The sequence below is a fragment of the Gopherus evgoodei genome, chromosome 2, assembly GCF_007399415.2.
Source record: "Gopherus evgoodei ecotype Sinaloan lineage chromosome 2, rGopEvg1_v1.p, whole genome shotgun sequence".
NCBI classification, from domain to species: domain Eukaryota; kingdom Metazoa; phylum Chordata; order Testudines; family Testudinidae; genus Gopherus; species Gopherus evgoodei.
In genome coordinates this window covers 214,239,133-214,256,537 of record NC_044323.1, presented here as the reverse complement: position 1 = coordinate 214,256,537, position 17,405 = coordinate 214,239,133, and the positions used below count along the sequence as shown (strand labels likewise).

The window sequence follows — 17,405 nt, the reverse complement described above, 5'->3', positions numbered from 1 at the left end:
GATGAGATATGGAGAAGGGAGACCCTGCTCCAGATGCTAGATGGAAAAGGAGTAACATCAGTTCCTCAATCCTGCCAGCTCATGTTGGTGGAGCCTTAGCCTGAGAATCAGTGTGGATTGGAGTTTATAATAAACATAAACATACCTTGAAAATCTTAGAGCTGTTAGGATCTGCTAATTCTTTCAGCAGCATTGGCTGGAGTGACTTGTATATCCTGCAGGCTCCCACGGATACACCAGTCTTCTCAGTATAATTGACTAGATTTTGAACGTGAGGGAGCTGACCTGTCCTAGAATGAGGAATAAACATGAGGAATGAAAATGAGCAATGAGTGCTATAGGAGACTACCCTTTATCATCCCTATTCTTTAATGAAAACCACTATGTATTCTAGACCTGCATTGTTTGGACATATAGCCTTATGAGGTAGATCTACTCTCAATTACAGTCTGTTCAAGGGACATCAACGATTTTCACCTGTTATAATAGTATGATTTATATTAGTGATCCTAAACTCTTGGCACAGGCTCATCCAGAATTACTGTCATAAGAACTCATATATTTTGTATTAGCATGTGCTGTCACCAGGAAATCCCAACCACTTATACAGTAGGTGGCATATAGCATTCAGTGCTGTACCTCTGGCAGTTTTAGCAGGCCAAGCCTAAATAAAAGTATCAGCTGCTTCCTTGGGGAGGGAAAAAATCCTTGAAGATGCCGCATGATCTATTGGGTGGAAAGTTTGTGAAAAATGAAAGGAGTTTGTAGTTCTTGCCTGAAACATCCCATCTTTGCTACAGCCATACTACTGAGGTAAGCCACTGCTGTTGCATCCTCGACTGAATTTAGGAGCCTACCAAAAACTACTTACTTGAAAAAATGCTGTTGCCATTGAGAAAAGGGAGCTGGAATACAGTAACCCTGGCAGTGTCAGACCTTCTGGACTACATCAAGAGGTTTTGCTGATTAGTGATAGAAGAAGATTGGTCAAGTCAAACCTACCGTCTTGCTAAATCAGCCACGTTCCCACTCAACTGGATCCCCAAGTGTGGGCTAAAAAGCTATCAGTTTGTTACTGCGCAACTCTGCCCTGTTGCCAGAAACACTCTTATACCAATCTTCTTTTTGCAAAGGCTAAGTCAGTGAGAATAAATGTACACATACTCTATGTAGGTTATAAGGTTAAAGGAATCTCTCCAATTCTGATAGATCACAGATGGATGGGGAGGTTAGTATACACGTTGCACAACTTCACAATGTTAAGGCAAAGATTTAATGAAGATATATACAAACCAAAAATACATCATAATTTTTGTGAAACCACACACACACTCATGCACATCTAGACACTCAATAGTCAGTGGAAACAAGCAGGCCCCAGCTGGGAGAATACCTGTGTTAGGAATTAACCTAATGAAAGAAAACACCTAAGGAGAAATTTCTCTTCTAAACTGGGCTTGCAAAGATGTATCTACCACCAGGTGAATGTAAAGGGAAAAAACTGAGTAACAAATGGGTAACATAAATCAGCAATCGGGTCTTTTTACAAGTACCCCATATGTTGATGTAATTATTCATTTTGATATGCAAATATTTCTTGCTCATGCAATTATCTGGCTGCACATGTATTTTTGATGAGTATAATTTAGGAACAGGTGTTTGAAAATTTTGGGCCTTGCAATATACCCATTCCAATATAATGATGCTTTTAAATCAAACTTCTAGTGAAGGAATACAATTCAGAGTGATCTTCCAAAATATCAAAAGATCCAACTCCATTAAATCTTACAAAAGTGATGAATTGGTCAAATACAAGAATTGATTTGTTGTGCAACAAGGTTATGCATTCAGCAAGATTTCATGTATCTAGAAGAAATGCAGATTAGTGAGAAGAAATTTGAATTACTCATAAAGGAAAACAGGTCATTTCTCTCTTTACCCCAATGTCTGCAACTGCAAATATTCCCAAGGTAAGTACCTTTGTATAAAGACATTGGAGATGCAGCCTTCAAAATCATCCCCACCCAATCTTATAGAATAACTTAATTTTTTAGACATTCCTTGAGGTTCAACAGCCATTGACACAAGCAAGTCATCAACCAGCAGCCTGACCCTGAAACAAGATGAATACAAATAAGAGTGAAAAATTTAGGAAAAACACACTACCAGCTAAATGAATTTTTTTTAAAGAAAAATCTGACATACCCATGCCTTCCAGTTACATTTTAATTCTGATGGCATTTACAGGCCTGGTCTCCTATCATGTCCTGGGTTTTATGCCAGTACTAATTCATTGACTTAACCATATTTAAAATGGTGCAGTACAGTTACAGTGAGAGCAGAACGTAGCCTTACATTCTTTGGGTGAGATCTTGGCCTCAGTGAAGTCAACAGCACAACTTCCATTGACTTCAATGGAGCCAGGATTCTACCCCTTATGCCAAAAGGAAACAGAATTTGACAAGTGGGACACTGCTACTACAGAAAAACTCTGAACTTTATCACTACCCCAAGGCTTTAATACAATCACAGGCTATCTTTCAAACTCTTCTTTTTTAGCCAGCACAAGTTTTTATATAACCCTATAGAGACCAGTGTGTTTTAGAAGTCATCTAATTTTCAGTAAATTGGATAAATTTTAGTAAATTGTCTCTAATCTATATATCAGATAGATATTGAGAAAATTAGAAGAGCTATTGCGCTTCCTCCTCAGGCCTGTAAAACAGCTGCATTAGACAGGTTTGCAATTTACACTCAAAGATGCGAACACTATGAGTGTGAGAAGCTGTCCAACGCCATGTCTTGCCCAACCACAGAGAAAGACACTCAGTGCACAGAAAAGCAGATTCAAGCCTTTTGGTTTGAAAGCTCAGACTAGCAGTGTTGCTGTGAAGTTCAGGAGCTGAACTGGAACTCAGTAGGTACTGACATGCAAATACGCAGACCAAGAATCTTCTGGTGCTTCAGAATGTCCATATCCACTGCGACCATGATTCAGAATTTAGTTTTAACTCTGTACTGTTTTATAACCAAATATCAGGTCAAGCAAACATTCTACAATCTTCTCTTTCTAACCAAGGCTTGCAGTCTATTCAAAAACCAAACACAGAACTGGACTTACATGTTGTCATCTTTGATTACTGACACATAATGCATTGAACCATCTTCATATTTCTTGCTGGATTGTTTTTCCTCATCTGTCATCTTTACGATTACAAAGCCGTCTCTCAAAAAGATGCTAAGCATATAAGACTAAAAAAATAAAATAATCCTATAAAGTTATCATTATAAGCAGCTTCAGGTTTTCCTGATATCACCATGAACCCAATTCCCAATGGTAAGTCAGGATGGCAGTGTGCATTGCTCCCAAGAGTTCTTGGAATCCAACATGGCTCCGTGGGAGGAAAACTTCCTTCCCACAAAACTGTTCTGGGCCACCCCAAAAACTACTTCTCTCAGGCTAATCTCCCAAATCATACTACTCCAGAGCCCCTGCAACTAACACAGCTCCTAGAGAAGGGAAGAGATGAAGGTTTCTAACCATCAGAGGAGTGAAGGTCTGGAACAGCCTTCCAAAGGGAGTTGTGGGGGCAAAAGACACATCTGGCTTCAAGACTAAGCTTGTTAAGTTTATGGAGGGGATGGTATGATGGGATAGCCTAATTTTGGCAACTAATTGATCTTGACTATTAGTGGTAAATATGCCCAATGGCCTGTGATGGGATGTTAGATGGGGTGGGATCTGAGTTACTACAGAGAATTCTTTCCTGGATGTCTGGCAGTGAGTCTTGCCCACATGCTCAGGGTTTAGCTGATTGCCATATTTGGGATTGGGAAGGAATTTTCCTACAGGGCAGACTAGCAGAGGCCCTGAGGGTTTTTTGCCTGATATCACCATGAACCCTCTGCAGCGTGGGGCAAGGGTCACTTGCTGGAGGATTCTCTGCACCTTGAAGTCTTTAAACCACTATTTGAGGACTTCAATAGCTCAGACATAGGTTAGGGGTTTGATACAGGAGTGGATGGGTGAGATTCTGTGGCCTGCATTGTGCAGGAGGTCAGACTAGAAGATCATAATGGTTCCTTCTGCCCATAAAGTCTATGATTCTACGATTCTCCCTGCCTATCCCAGACTTCGGGATGCAAAAAAAAAAAAAAAAAGATAAAAAAGTTATTTAAACATATTTTAATTGACTTTTACCAGAGGTAGGGATTAAACTCCCCACCTACCTAATGCCATTGTTTCCTCCAGAAGCACAAGCACAGAGGAACTTCTTCCACACTCTGTCCCTCCAATGGAGTCACTTCTCTCTGCCACTTCATATTAACAAGCAAGTCATTTAATCTCCCTGTATCTAAGTTTACCCACACTGTCGGAGTGCTGTGCAGTCATGGTTGGAAAATGGGAACGTTTTAAGGCAGCGGTTCTCAACCAGGGGGTACGTGTACACCTGGGGATACACAGAGGTCTTCCTGGGGGTACATCAATTCACCTAGATATTTGTCTAGTATTACAACAGGCTACATGAAAGCCATTAGTGAAGTCAGTACAAACTAAAATTTCATACAGACATTTACTTGTTTATACTGCTCTATGTACTATATCAGTGTTTCTCAACCTGGGGGTCATGATTTATTTTACAATTCTATGGTAAAAATAAGAAAGTAAGCAATTTTTCAATAATAGTGTGCTGTGATACTTTCGTATTTTTATTTCTGAGTTTGTGAGCTAGTAGTTTTTAAGCGAGGTGAAACTTGGAGTACACAAGACAAATCAGCTTCCTGTAAAGGTTGAGAACAACTGTTTTAAAGGACAATTTCCACCACAAAAGGTCTATTCTTTTCAATGAAAAATTTCAAAACTCAAATTTTTTTTTTACCAGATCTTATTGTGAGTAAAATTGGGCAGGAAAAAGTTTTCCCATTCTGCAAGAAATTGAGATTTTGAAAAATGTTCTTGTCCCAAACAGACATGAGTTTTCTTATCCAGAAACAAAAATGAGTGTTTCATACCAATATATTGTAAGTTAATAACGTTCCACTGGGTGCCAATGCACGAAAGCCAAATCCGACTTGGAAATTGCTGGGAAATGGGAAACCCTCATCATTCAAATCCAGTATTCCGTTCTTAGAGAAAGCGGCAGATCTCACAAGCTAAAAGGCAAAGAGATGATGAATTAGGTTTTCAAGTATCACTTTTTTTACTGGACTGCCTAAGGTAAGTTATGAAATTGGTCTCTCATTCTTTTATTCAAGCTAATATACACATGAATGGACTCTAACTGAAAATATATAATAGACAAATTGAGAGTATGGTACCTGAGTTTCTAAGTACAGAACAAGTATACACACTTTGTTGGCATCCATGGAATCAATCTTGATTTGTACCAGTGTAAGTAAACTGAGGCCCATTTAGTATAATACACGCTCTGCTCTGTTTACAGTCTATGTCATCAGAAAAGGCCAGCTGATTTTATATTCAAAGACAAAAAGTAGGCAGGCAGGGTCGATGTCCACCTGAATGAACTTTGAACTGGAATGAGTACATTCAGATTTGAATCTCTTTCATTCATCCATTAGGCAGTGAGGCCAAGAGTGTTGTAGAGGCAGCAGACTCAACCTCAGCGGAAAGGGAGGAGGAGAAGTGACAACAGTCTTTCAACAGGAAGTGGCTACCATGAATAAACTAAGTGGCATTCACAGAATTGAAAGGAAGTCCCACCCAGATAGCTGCAGCAAGGAGAATAGTGGTGGCAGCAAAGGGCTCTGGGGATGGATTTGCACGTTTGAAGTTGTAAAAGCCATGGGATGCGGACAAAAAGTCAGAGGATCCATCAGAGGTAGGAAAAGGAAGTAAGAGATGACCTATGCAACCCCATATACAATTAATATCACCCAATACGTTCCTCAAAGTAGACAGCTACTGGTCCACTAGTCTCATTTTTCAAGATTATTTAAGAATGTCAATTGCTAAAAGTTCATAACTTGAGAATCTGGAGAAATGCTAGAAGACTAGAAGAGTGCTAACACTGTGCCAGTATTCAAAAATGGCAAGCGGTATGATCTGAGTAACTATAGACTGGTTAGCTTGACATCAGAACAGGGGACAAGCTGATACAGGATTCAACTGACAAATAATTGAAGTACAGGAATACAATTAAGGGCAGTCAATATGATTTTATGGAAACGAAAGTCTGATCAAACAAACCAGATTCCATGCTTTGATGAGATTACAAGTTTGATTGACAAAGATAATTGCATAGATGTAATATATTTAGACTTTTGTAAGTCATTTGACTTAGTACGTCTGACATTCTGACTGAAAATTTAGAACTATGCAATATCACAGGTTAAATGGATTAAAAACTGGCTGACATCTCAAAAAGTAGTTGTCAAAGGGGAATCATCATTGAGTGGGGGGTGTGCAGTGAGGTGGTCACCCCACTCAGTTCCAGAGGGGTTAAAAACAGCCCTGGGAGGGTGTTCTGGCTGGAGAAAGCAGGTTTAAGGCTGGGCTGACTGGGGAAGTGGCTGCAGCTGGGGCCATGCCCCAAACAGACTCAGCTGGCCATATAAAGGCAGAGAAGCCAGGGCAGACAGGGAGTTTCCCTCTGTTTGTTGAGGGAGAAGGGCCTGGCTGCTTAGAAGCTGGGAAAGGTACCTAGACTGGAGCAGGGCTGGGGAAAGGCTAGAGGAGCTGGGGAGCTCCAGCTTGGAGAGCCCCCAGGCTGCAGGCCTTGATAAAAGCCAGGACAGGTACTGGGGCTATAGAGGGGTAGCCAAGCATAGGCAAAGGCAGCAGGTCCAAACCCCCCTTTGCCAGTGATGAGTGGCCTGTACACTGCAGGCTGCCCCAGGGCGCGGGGGTTAGATGGTGATTGGCAGTAGCCATATTCTTAGGCGAAGTGGGGATAGTGGGTGGAGGTTCCCCTGGTAGGGAGAGACCCAGAATTGTGAGGGTACTGCTGGGGGGGCAGCACCCAGTTAAAGGGGCACTGGGTCTAGGAGGTACATGGGGCCAGAGGGCAGGCGGATCACCAGCCTGCAGAGGGTGCTCCGGAGCTGGAAAGAGCTAATTCCCAGAAGTCACCAGCTGGAGGCGCCGCAGGGGTGAGTCTGCACCTCTACAAGGTGTTTCTAGTGGGTGTTCCGTAAGGTTCAATACTAGTAGGCCCAACACTGTTCAACACTTTCATCAATGATCTGGAAGCAAATATAAAAATCACTGCTGATAATATTTGCAGATGACACAAAGATTGACAGAGTAGTAAATAATCATGAGGACATAACGGTCATACATAGCAACCAGGGTAGCTTGGTAAGTTAGACATTCAGGAACAAGGAACACAAGCCATGACTAAAAATGGAGGGCTGCATCCTGGAAAGCAGTGACTATGAAAAGGATTTTAGGGGTCACAGTAGACAAACAATTGAGCATGCCCTCCCAATATGATGCTGTGGCAAATGGGGCTAATGCGATCCTGGGTTGTATAAACAAGGGGGGTAATGAGGAGGGGTAAAGAGGTGTCCACATTTTAAAAAAATGCTGAAAAGTTGGAAAGGGTGCAGGAAAGAACTGTAAAGATGATTCAAGAGCTTGAGAAAATGCCTTACAGCAAGAGAATAAAAAAGCTCAATCTGTTTAACTTATCAAAAAGAAGATTGAAAGGAGACTTGATTATACAGTGTATAAATACCTTCACAGGGAAAAAATACTGGGTCCCAAAAAGGGCTCCTTAATATAGCAGAGAAAGGATAACAAGAACCAATGGCTGGAACCTGAAGTCAGACAAATTCAAATTAGAAATACAGCACAAATTTTTAACAGTGAAGGTGATCAGTCATTGGAACCAACTACCAAGGGAAGTGGTGGACTCTCCATTTCTTGATGTCTTCAAATCAAGACTGGATATCTTTCTGGAAGTTATACTTTAGCCAAACACAAGGCTGGGTGAAAGTTAATGGCCTGTCATATAAAGGAAGTCAGACTAGATGATTTAACCGTTCCTTCTATCAATCTGTGAAAAACAAGCATACCTTCCAGTCATCGGAACACTTCCTACTGACACCAATGGTCTCAGTAAAAGTAACAGATGCAGTGATGGGGTTTTTCACATTCTTCATGCAACCACGGAATGGAGATGTGGAGATATTAAAGCTGGTTTCAGAGAGAAAAAAGTAATTTGTTACCCCAATCACAGAATAGTACAACAGTCAGTCAATAGAATGATATGAAATAGAAAAATAAAATAGCAGATTCCAAGATGAATCCTTACTGCACACAAATTTTCACTGTCAAGTCCTGTCTCCAGAGCATATCCCAACTAACAAAGAGCCAGATGATTTTCCACAACTCACAGATTTTGACATATATTTACACATCACATACAACATACAGAATCTGAGCCCAGTCCTCCCATAGGATACTCACCAAAATCTTCTACTGATGTCAGTGGGAGGTTTGAGTGTATACCCTACAGAAAGGTTGGGCCTGCTGACTTTTTAAAATAGTAACTCACCGTTCTCGCAGAGAAGATGGAATTCCACCCAGATAGTATGTGGTGAACTTAAAGACACTGATGTTGGCTTTAATCCAAGGACTAATCACAACTGATTTTTGTCTACTAGAAATGTATATTTTAATCTGAAATGGACAGATAGTGAGAATTAGTGCACACAAAATAAACAAGAATAATTTAGCACATCAAAATGTGCAAACGTAGCATAATACAAATGGTCTAATTTTGTTCTGATTTACACCAGTTTAAATACAGAGTAACTGGATTGCTTCAAGTGGATTTACTCTACATTTTGTAAGTAACAAATGCTTAAATGAAGTATGTACGCAGATTTTTGTGCATGAGTGGTCTAGCAATGAATAGATATAATCATACTTAGTACTTAGATTATGCATTTTATCTGCAACTCTCAAAGCACTTTTGAAACAAGAGTAAGTATCATTATGCCTATTTTACAGCAAAAGAGACTGAGGTGATGATGAAAGGTGATGTGACTTTTCTAAGTTTACACAGAGAATCAGTGGCAGAAAGGAAGCAGAACACAGATCTCATATCTTCCAATCCTAGCCACTGGAACCCACTGCCTTCTAGCGAGTATGGCACATAAACTGAATACTCACATGGTTTGGAATCATTCTAACTCATGAAGTTCTGAGCGTGAGTGACTGGCACCACTGAAAATCAGGTGCTAAGTTTCTTAATTAGCAAACATGTTCTGTTTCATTTTACTAATAAGTTCAGGTCTCTGCAGTTTTTTCAGCTACAATCAGAACTTGAGTTAGCCACCCCTTTCTCAGTGCATTTACACAATCCTACACACACAAAAGCTGCACGAACTATTCACAGTAACAAGTTATTCATCAAATGTAGCCCTCTTATTTGTGAGCAAATTGTCTACAAACAGGTTGTGATTTCTACAAATTAATATGGTGTTTGAAATTCCATTCATATTCTATGCAAACATATAATCCCTGCCTACCGACTGCTTACAGCTGGTTCACTGGGCGTACTGCTTTTGGCTTTTATATTTGTAAGTCAAAATTGAGCCATTTTGATTGGACACATAGGTTACATCTTGACTGGATGAGTGTGACTTTTAGAATTAGGTTTCTGGCATAAGTACTCATGTATATGAATTCAAGATGTGCCTTTTGTGAATGTTCTGCACTATTTTCCTAAAATATGCTGTTTAAGCATATATTCCTGCCAGTAAACATAGTTGTTAAAATATCCAAGGAAAACTGAACAAAAAAGTGACACAGACAAGCGAAATCATTTAAAAGTTTGAACATATGTTCACAAATAATTATCTGTAATATTTCCCTAGCTCTAAATTATACATACATAAACACATACACCGTTGTTATTTTAACTTTTCAGTCACATTTTCTTATTGTTGAAAAATCTGTCTATTTTAACAGTACAGTTTAACTGTACTTTTGGCCAAAATAAACATCAAGAAAGAGATTTGATTATGTTTCATAGCAGACTTCATATAAATAGCTCCACAAAATAGCTGGACCGCTTTTAAGCTGATCAGATTAAAAAAAGCAGCTGCATAAAGGTCAGCTAAAAGTTTTTTCTTAAAACAGTTCAGATAAAAATACCAAATTAAACATTAAAATAATGTTAGTATTTACAATCAATATTATAATCCTTAATTAAGGCAATACACTTGCAAGAGGGCAAGTTGTTTGAGTGGTTATTCTGCCAGGAATAGTTTTCCTTCAGAAATACATGATATTAGGCAGTGTAAAGATTAATTTCCATATGAGTTGCAAACATCAGCTAGTGTTTTTCTAGCCTAATCATCTAAAAAGAAACGCAAAACTTCACAATCAGAGGAATTTGAAATAGTATGTGTAGCTTCACCCATTATGATCTATATATTTTCAGAAGTTCATGATACTTTTAATAAAATATATCATTTGTTTAAATGACATACTTGCTTATACGTTCCATCGTTTACAACTGCTTTATTGCTTGCTATTTCCTTTGGAGGTTGAGAGTCAAGTTTGTATCTGAACACCAGATGGCCATTTTCAATATTCAAACTAATGAAATGATCCTGCAATAAGGAAAAAAAACCACTGTGTAATATATCATATGTATTTTTATTGTCTTGTGAATTACTTTAATAAATACTACTACTCTTATATAGAACTTTTCATTAGTAGATCTCAAAGTGCTTTACAGAGCACGTGTTTACAGATGGAGAAATTGAGGCATGGGGCAGTTAAGTGACTTGCCTAAGGTCACGCAGCAGGCCTATGGCAGAGCTAGAAACAGAACCCAGGTCTCCTGAATCCCAGTCCAGTGCTCTGTCCTCTGGGCCACACTGCCTCACTGCCTCCCAGGACCGTAAATAATAACAAGAAAATTTTTGGCAAAAAGAAAAGATAATACAAAACATTCTAGAATTTACTCTTAATGATAAATATAATTAACTCAAACTCGTGAAAATGAATCAACTCAAAAAATACCATCATATCTCCACAAAATTTTGATAGCATACATTTTTAATTTCAGAGTTTAGTGAATTTTATTATAGCAATAAGGCAATGATTTATTATATTAACAAACATCAAATATGTACATAGCATTCTTATTAGATAAGTAATACAACAGGCAATTTTATCATTAGTTCTAGCACCTAACAGATTACCTGAAGCCTCAAAGTTTATAGGAATCATCACCTATACTCTAAGTTTCTCCTTGCTCTGTTATTTATCAGAACTAGAGTTGTGTAGAGAAAGATAATTACATCTGGTGTGTGGAATTTCAATATTTTGAAATTAGGTTTTGTTCCAGTTTGGAACAAACTCTGCAAATTTCAAAATTCTCCAAAGAAATAGAATTCAGCACCAGAGCTGTGGATCCTGGAAGTCCAGGCTCTGAGCTGACTGGGAGGTAAGCTGTTAAGGAGGCTGTAGGGCAAACTGCAGGAAACCAGGTGGGTTTCCACTGGAACTTTGGCAAAATCAAATTATCTCTGCAAAACTTTCAGATTTTGTAGAATTGGCAACTGCTAATGAAATTATGTTTCGTTGGAATTTTTCCAATCAGCTCTAATCACATTACCTAAATCAAAAAAGCACTCATCTCAGATGCCAGTATCGGGCCAAATTTCCCTCTCAGTTACACTGGTGCAACTCCATTGGAGTCAATGGGTTCAACTAGAGTAATTGGGAGCAGAATTTGGGCTATAATTTTGAAAGGTAGGCACAAATGACTATTACATTTTTTTGGGTTACACAATTCCCTTCGTCATGTACCAATATCACAAAAATAACTGGTTTGATGAAAAGGAAAAATGTATAGAGAGTCCTTTTAAAGGAAGGTTTACATTACCAAAATGCCATTTATCTGTAACATGATGCATAACAACAATGTATTTTCCTTAATCTTTTGGGGGGTCTCTTTCAGAGCCATATACAGGGTCAAAGCAGCTAAAACTGCAGCCCATCTATTGCATTTTCACTAATACTATTATTCCATCCTCCATTTCCAAACTACCTCTCACTACCTCAGTGGCTCTGGGTGAAGTGAGATGATTTGATCCTTACAAATTATTCTTCACCTTCTATTTGTATGGGGCATTTCAGGGATGCACATTACGATAATTTCCTCTTGAAAGCAAGACAAAGCTCTGATTGCCTCAAGAATGGCCTTCTTTAAAACTTGTCAGCTCATCACAACATTGCCACCAACAATCCTCCCTCTGAGCCTGTTTCTTCTAAGCTGGAGATGCCATCATTCGAGTGAGTAATGGGGCAATTCTTCACCATACAGTACCTCACACTCTCTGTTCAGTGCTATAATCAGCATCTGTTCTTTAAATATCTGTTTCTAAAATGTGTTATAATTAATATTCAATAGCAATAAAACATAGGACAGAATTTATTAATCCATTTCACAGCTGGCTATGGTAGTATTCAGAGCTATTATTCTGAGCACTTTCTTGATTAATTTCAGTTTTCAGATTATTATAAGTATACATAGTACTCAAAAGAATCACTCCATTAGTTACCTGGTTTTCTGCAAAAAACACCAAGCCTTCATCTGCAGTAGTTTGAATTTCCTGCTCGTAGTACAAATGAAGAAAATTTGCTTCTCTAGCTGTGACAAGTGCATAGCCTGTGCCTTCAAAATAGTTTTGGTCAGACTCTGCTTTATATCTGTAGCAATAAAACATCACAAAACAGAATATATGGGAGCAAATAACTGCTACCACATGGACATAACAAGAACCACAATAAATGTGATTTTTTAAAAAGCCTAAAACAAAATATTTAGTAACAGGGGTGACCAGATTCTAGTAATGCCAAATCCTGACCCCACTGAAGTCAATTTCTCATTAATCTCAGTGAGATTAAGATATGGTTTCTAGAGAAGAAAAACCTTATTTAAAATGTTTTAGTGACCAGATGTTTCTTTTTAATGTAATTTTAGGCTATAAAGAAGCCAAATATTGGATGCTGTGGAGCTGAGGCATTCGAGTGTGTGTCTAGTTATTAGAATATTTGGGTGGCAGGGCACGTGAACGGAAGTTACTGTGGGTGGGAATGTTTTATTAAGTGGTAATCTTCCCTGATGTTAAAGTGGTCACATGAACAGGAAATACAGTTAATCTTAATTTATCAGTGATAAAGTTTTTTCAATTTCTTAATGTAAGACACTTGCTGTATTTATTTCTTACCTACTGCATGGCTCCATTTCAGTGGTATTGAGATTAAATGTCCTCTTGAAGTTGTACAGGCTAATAACATTCTCATTTAGGTTGTCTAATTCAATGCAGCCTTGGTAATGATCGTAGTCTAGTGCATTGGGAGGCTGCAAAAAATAAAAGCCATAAAAATACCCCAAGCAAAACATCAACATCAATTTAATAATGTTTACACAGACATGAAAATAGTAATGCTGTTAACTATTAAAATGTATTGCAAATAAATGATATTGTTTAAGCTACAGGTATAAATAATCAAAAGTGTTAGCTATAGAACACTCAATGGTTAAAAATTCCCTAGTTATGATAATTAAACACCTTTGTAGGCCAGAATTATATTTCTATTTACCTGAAAATCTAGTGGGTATCCTCCCACATAAAAGACAACACTGTTGGGATCCAGATTTAGGAGTGTGTGACTGCTCCCACTGCTACTGTCAAAAGTCTCTTTGTCTGAGGTGGCTGCTTTAACGTAACTCAGCTTTGCATACTGGTAAATCCTAAAAGCAAAGGGAAAAAGTAAAGGAATAGCACATTTTATTAATAAAGTAACATCTAAATATGATATAGAAAAAAGGGAGAGAGCGGGTTGTATTTTAAGAGTCTTGTACCTTTCAAACTTCACCCGATCCAAAGTAGCTTCCTCAGTGTTACTCTCAGTCACTGATGGGTCCACTTCTATTTCGGCTTCATTGCCTCCCAGGTTATAAACACAAATTAGACGACCATTTCTCACAGCCATACCAATGTAGTCCTTGGAGGCCTAAAAATAGAAGAGCAAATCAACTATCAATGAATGATTGATGCTAGAGCTGGTAAAATATAGTAGGATTACTTCAGGGACACTACAATGCTTTGAAAGCTGGAAAGCTATCCTCCTACTGTAGCAATCATTCCATTTAGAAACTTTTTTCAGTTTACTAATTGGGATGGATGTTTTGTAGCTTCATTGGCTGCTCTGTTTCTATAATAATAATAATAATAATTAATAATAATTTCAAATCATTTTATGAGTTGTATGCACTTGGATTGAATGGGGTCCAAACACAACTCCTTCTTTTATTACTGTAACAAAAATATTACTTACCAATAAAAATACTTTCTACTTTTGTAGTGCCTTCCATCTGAGGTTATCAAAACACTATACACATACTAATTACTTTAGTCTCACAATGCCTCTGTGAGGTAAGTAAAATGGAAGAAACAATATTAAGTCCAACTGCTCCTATTGAGATCCCTGGAAGCAACAATCTTCCATACAATTACCATTTTATTTCTCCCATACAGAGTATTTCAATAAACCTCAATCAAAGCCATCATAGGCCAAACGTTCTGAAAGACTAGAATCATAGAACCATAGGGTTAGAAGGGACCGCAAGGCTCGTCTAGTCTACCTCCCTGCCAAGATGCAGAATTTGTTGTGTCTAAATCATCCAAAACTGATGGCTATCAAGCCTCCTTTTGAAAGCCTCCAGTGAAGGACCTTCCATGATCTCCGTAGGCAGTCTGTTCCATTGTTCTACTATTTTTACAGTTAGGAAGTTTTTCCTGAGATTTAATCAGGAAGATAAAATCCAGTGCGGAATCAGTGCACTTAAACTGCATATCCACATTTATAGTGAATGCACGTACAGATGGGTAACTGAGCATACAAACTGACAGGTGGTACCTACATACATAGGAAAATTGTGCTAGGTATTTGTGCAAATGGGAGTGCATGAGCAAGAATGTATTGTTTTGCATATGCAGGAGAGGGAAAATAAAGAGGTAAGGGACTAAATTTTAAAGAAGAGAACCGTTTATAAACCTAATTAAGAAAAGGTTTGTTATTAGTTATACTGCAGTAACACTCAGAGGCCTGAAACAGGATCAGGTCCCATAGTGTTAGGGGCAATACAAACACACAGGAAGCCCGAAGCAAACATTTTTACAATGAAGTCCATGGTTGCAAGTTAGAGTCACTGTCAAGATTAACTGGTGGCTTCCATTATTGGGAAATAACTTTTAAGGAAGAACAGCAGGATAGGGGAAACACATATTTGCCCAAACAGTTATGTGTCAGTGGAGGAAAGGGCTATCTTCCCGATAAATGTATTCTGACACACAAATAAATTAAGCTAATGGAAGTTATCTGCATTGACATCTCTTCATGCTCCAAAATGCATTTTCTGTTCAAAGTACTGGAGTAAATCAAAAGAAATACTTACATCCTTATTGCCCAGGTACATTACAAACATATTTGAAGTCTGTTGCAAGCTCTCTTGTCTTGGCAGAGGTCTTTGGAGAAAAAAAGAAAGGGAAGTATAGCCTCTCAAATCCTCAAGATCACTTGGAGGTCGAACCTCTACCCCAGAACGACCATTGAACCTCATGGGAATAGCAACCTACCAAGAAAAACAAATACAATAGGTTAAACATTTCTACCTTTAAATTAAAAAAGGCATCACCTCCCTAACAACACTGGTTTGTGTCTGTGCTAAGTGACCTATGACTAACAGCCTAGGTGGCCATAATGTACCCACTTAGACATGGATTGTCACAACACTGCAAGATCTGACTCTAAGCCAACACAATTATACACAAGTGTAGGTACTACTCTGCTATTACTAATACTTAGTACTTACGCAGCACTTTATATCTTCAGACATTAACTATTCAGTCCCCACAACACCTTTGTATTGTAATTATTATTCCCATTTTGCAGCCGAGGCAACAAAGAGTCCAGGTCAAATGGAGCTGTCGGTGCTCAACACCTCTGAAAACCAGGCCTCTTATTCAGATGCCTACACATGGATACAAATGCCTCACTTTAGACACTTGAGTTGAAATTTTGACCTCAATGCTTTGCTCAAGCCCCAGAACTCAGGCCCTTTGCTCAGTCCCTTAGCTTCACTGCCTGTCTGGTACTGTAACATGTAGCTAATAAAGATATACAATACCAGTATTCTTGCGAAGTTCTCTCTAGGCCTAGACCTGAGCAAAATCTTTCAGTGTGGACCACATCTTAATGGAGAGTGTCTCATGGACACTTGCCCTGTTATTTGTGATCACTTCATCCCGTGGCAATCAACGGAAAAATTATACTATGAAAGTAACGTATATTTTGCTGCCTTTTAGTGCAATATAGCAGTTAGAAACAAACATCAGCAGCACTATGTGATCTGCCAGCTCTCTGTGGATTGCCAGTGAATCACAGACCAGTTTGAGAACTTCTGTTCTGATCAGTAGTGACTGGCTTCAAAGAGCAGCATCCAGCCCTCCTCCACTGGAGAGATGGTCACCACAAAAAGAAGCCTTTGAAAGGAGAGGGAATACCAACATGGGAATTGTAGGAACGATCTTGGTTAGGGGAGGGATCGTGGAGTGGGACAGAAGGAAAGGTATACTATACTGTTGTATCTGTTTTATTCTGGTGCCCACCACCACAGTATCTAAAGTGCTCGCTAAAACTAGTGGTTTGATTTTTATGTAGTATCCTTCATACATATTATAACAAAATATTTTTCAGAGGGGATTGAAAGCATCTTTGTGTACAAAAATCCCTAATGTCAAGCAATCACGGACATTTTTGTGACAGACCTTGTTTGCAGCATCTCTGGCCTGCTGAATGAGCTCTCTTATGCGGTTTACATTCTCAGATATGTTGCCTATTGGCATCAGCTGTTGGTTGATGCTCTCAATCTTGTTAAACAGGTCCGGGAGCTTGCTTGTTAATTTCTTTACTGTTATTGTGATGAGAGAAAAAAATTATTGGAGGACTGGAAAGGAGGAGAGATACCCATGCCAAAAATGCCAACTCTGATAGTCTTATCATAAGTCTCACAATACTTGGTGTTTCCTTAAAATCCCTGCTCCTGGAAAAAACAGATTACATGAGAATCTCAGCTTTCATTTTTTAAAAAAACCTAAGTTTTTAACCCTCATGGTTGTGGAGAAAAGCCTGAAAATGCGACACAAGTGCCTAAAGGCTTAAAAGCCAAATAAAAAGAACTCCAAATTTATTATTTTTTTTTAAATCTCATGATTTTTGGATACTAGGGGTTGGCCAAATTTGCTATACATACAGTTGGCTATTGTAATTCTCTTTTCACATACACTCATGTAAATCAGGAGTAGCTCCATTGATGCCAGCAGTTACACTGGAGTAAAACACTTGTAAA

General features: G+C 38.6%; 1 protein-coding gene across 1 annotated transcript in view; it reads right to left on the bottom strand.

Moving 5' to 3' along the window:
- The window catches only part of LAMA3 (laminin subunit alpha 3), a 194,065-nt gene that overhangs the window by 7,813 nt on the left and 168,847 nt on the right, over positions 1–17,405 (bottom strand). Inside the window, exons 58-70 of the mRNA XM_030549443.1 lie at positions 16,825–16,967; positions 15,453–15,629; positions 13,857–14,008; positions 13,595–13,745; positions 13,219–13,352; positions 12,550–12,697; positions 10,465–10,587; positions 8,520–8,644; positions 8,038–8,158; positions 5,014–5,154; positions 3,122–3,252; positions 1,979–2,113; positions 146–290 (exon numbers count right to left, since the gene is read on the bottom strand). Coding sequence (XP_030405303.1) covers positions 146–290; positions 1,979–2,113; positions 3,122–3,252; positions 5,014–5,154; positions 8,038–8,158; positions 8,520–8,644; positions 10,465–10,587; positions 12,550–12,697; positions 13,219–13,352; positions 13,595–13,745; positions 13,857–14,008; positions 15,453–15,629; positions 16,825–16,967 — 1,826 coding nt within the window. The remainder of the gene's footprint in view (positions 1–145; positions 291–1,978; positions 2,114–3,121; positions 3,253–5,013; positions 5,155–8,037; positions 8,159–8,519; positions 8,645–10,464; positions 10,588–12,549; positions 12,698–13,218; positions 13,353–13,594; positions 13,746–13,856; positions 14,009–15,452; positions 15,630–16,824; positions 16,968–17,405) is intronic.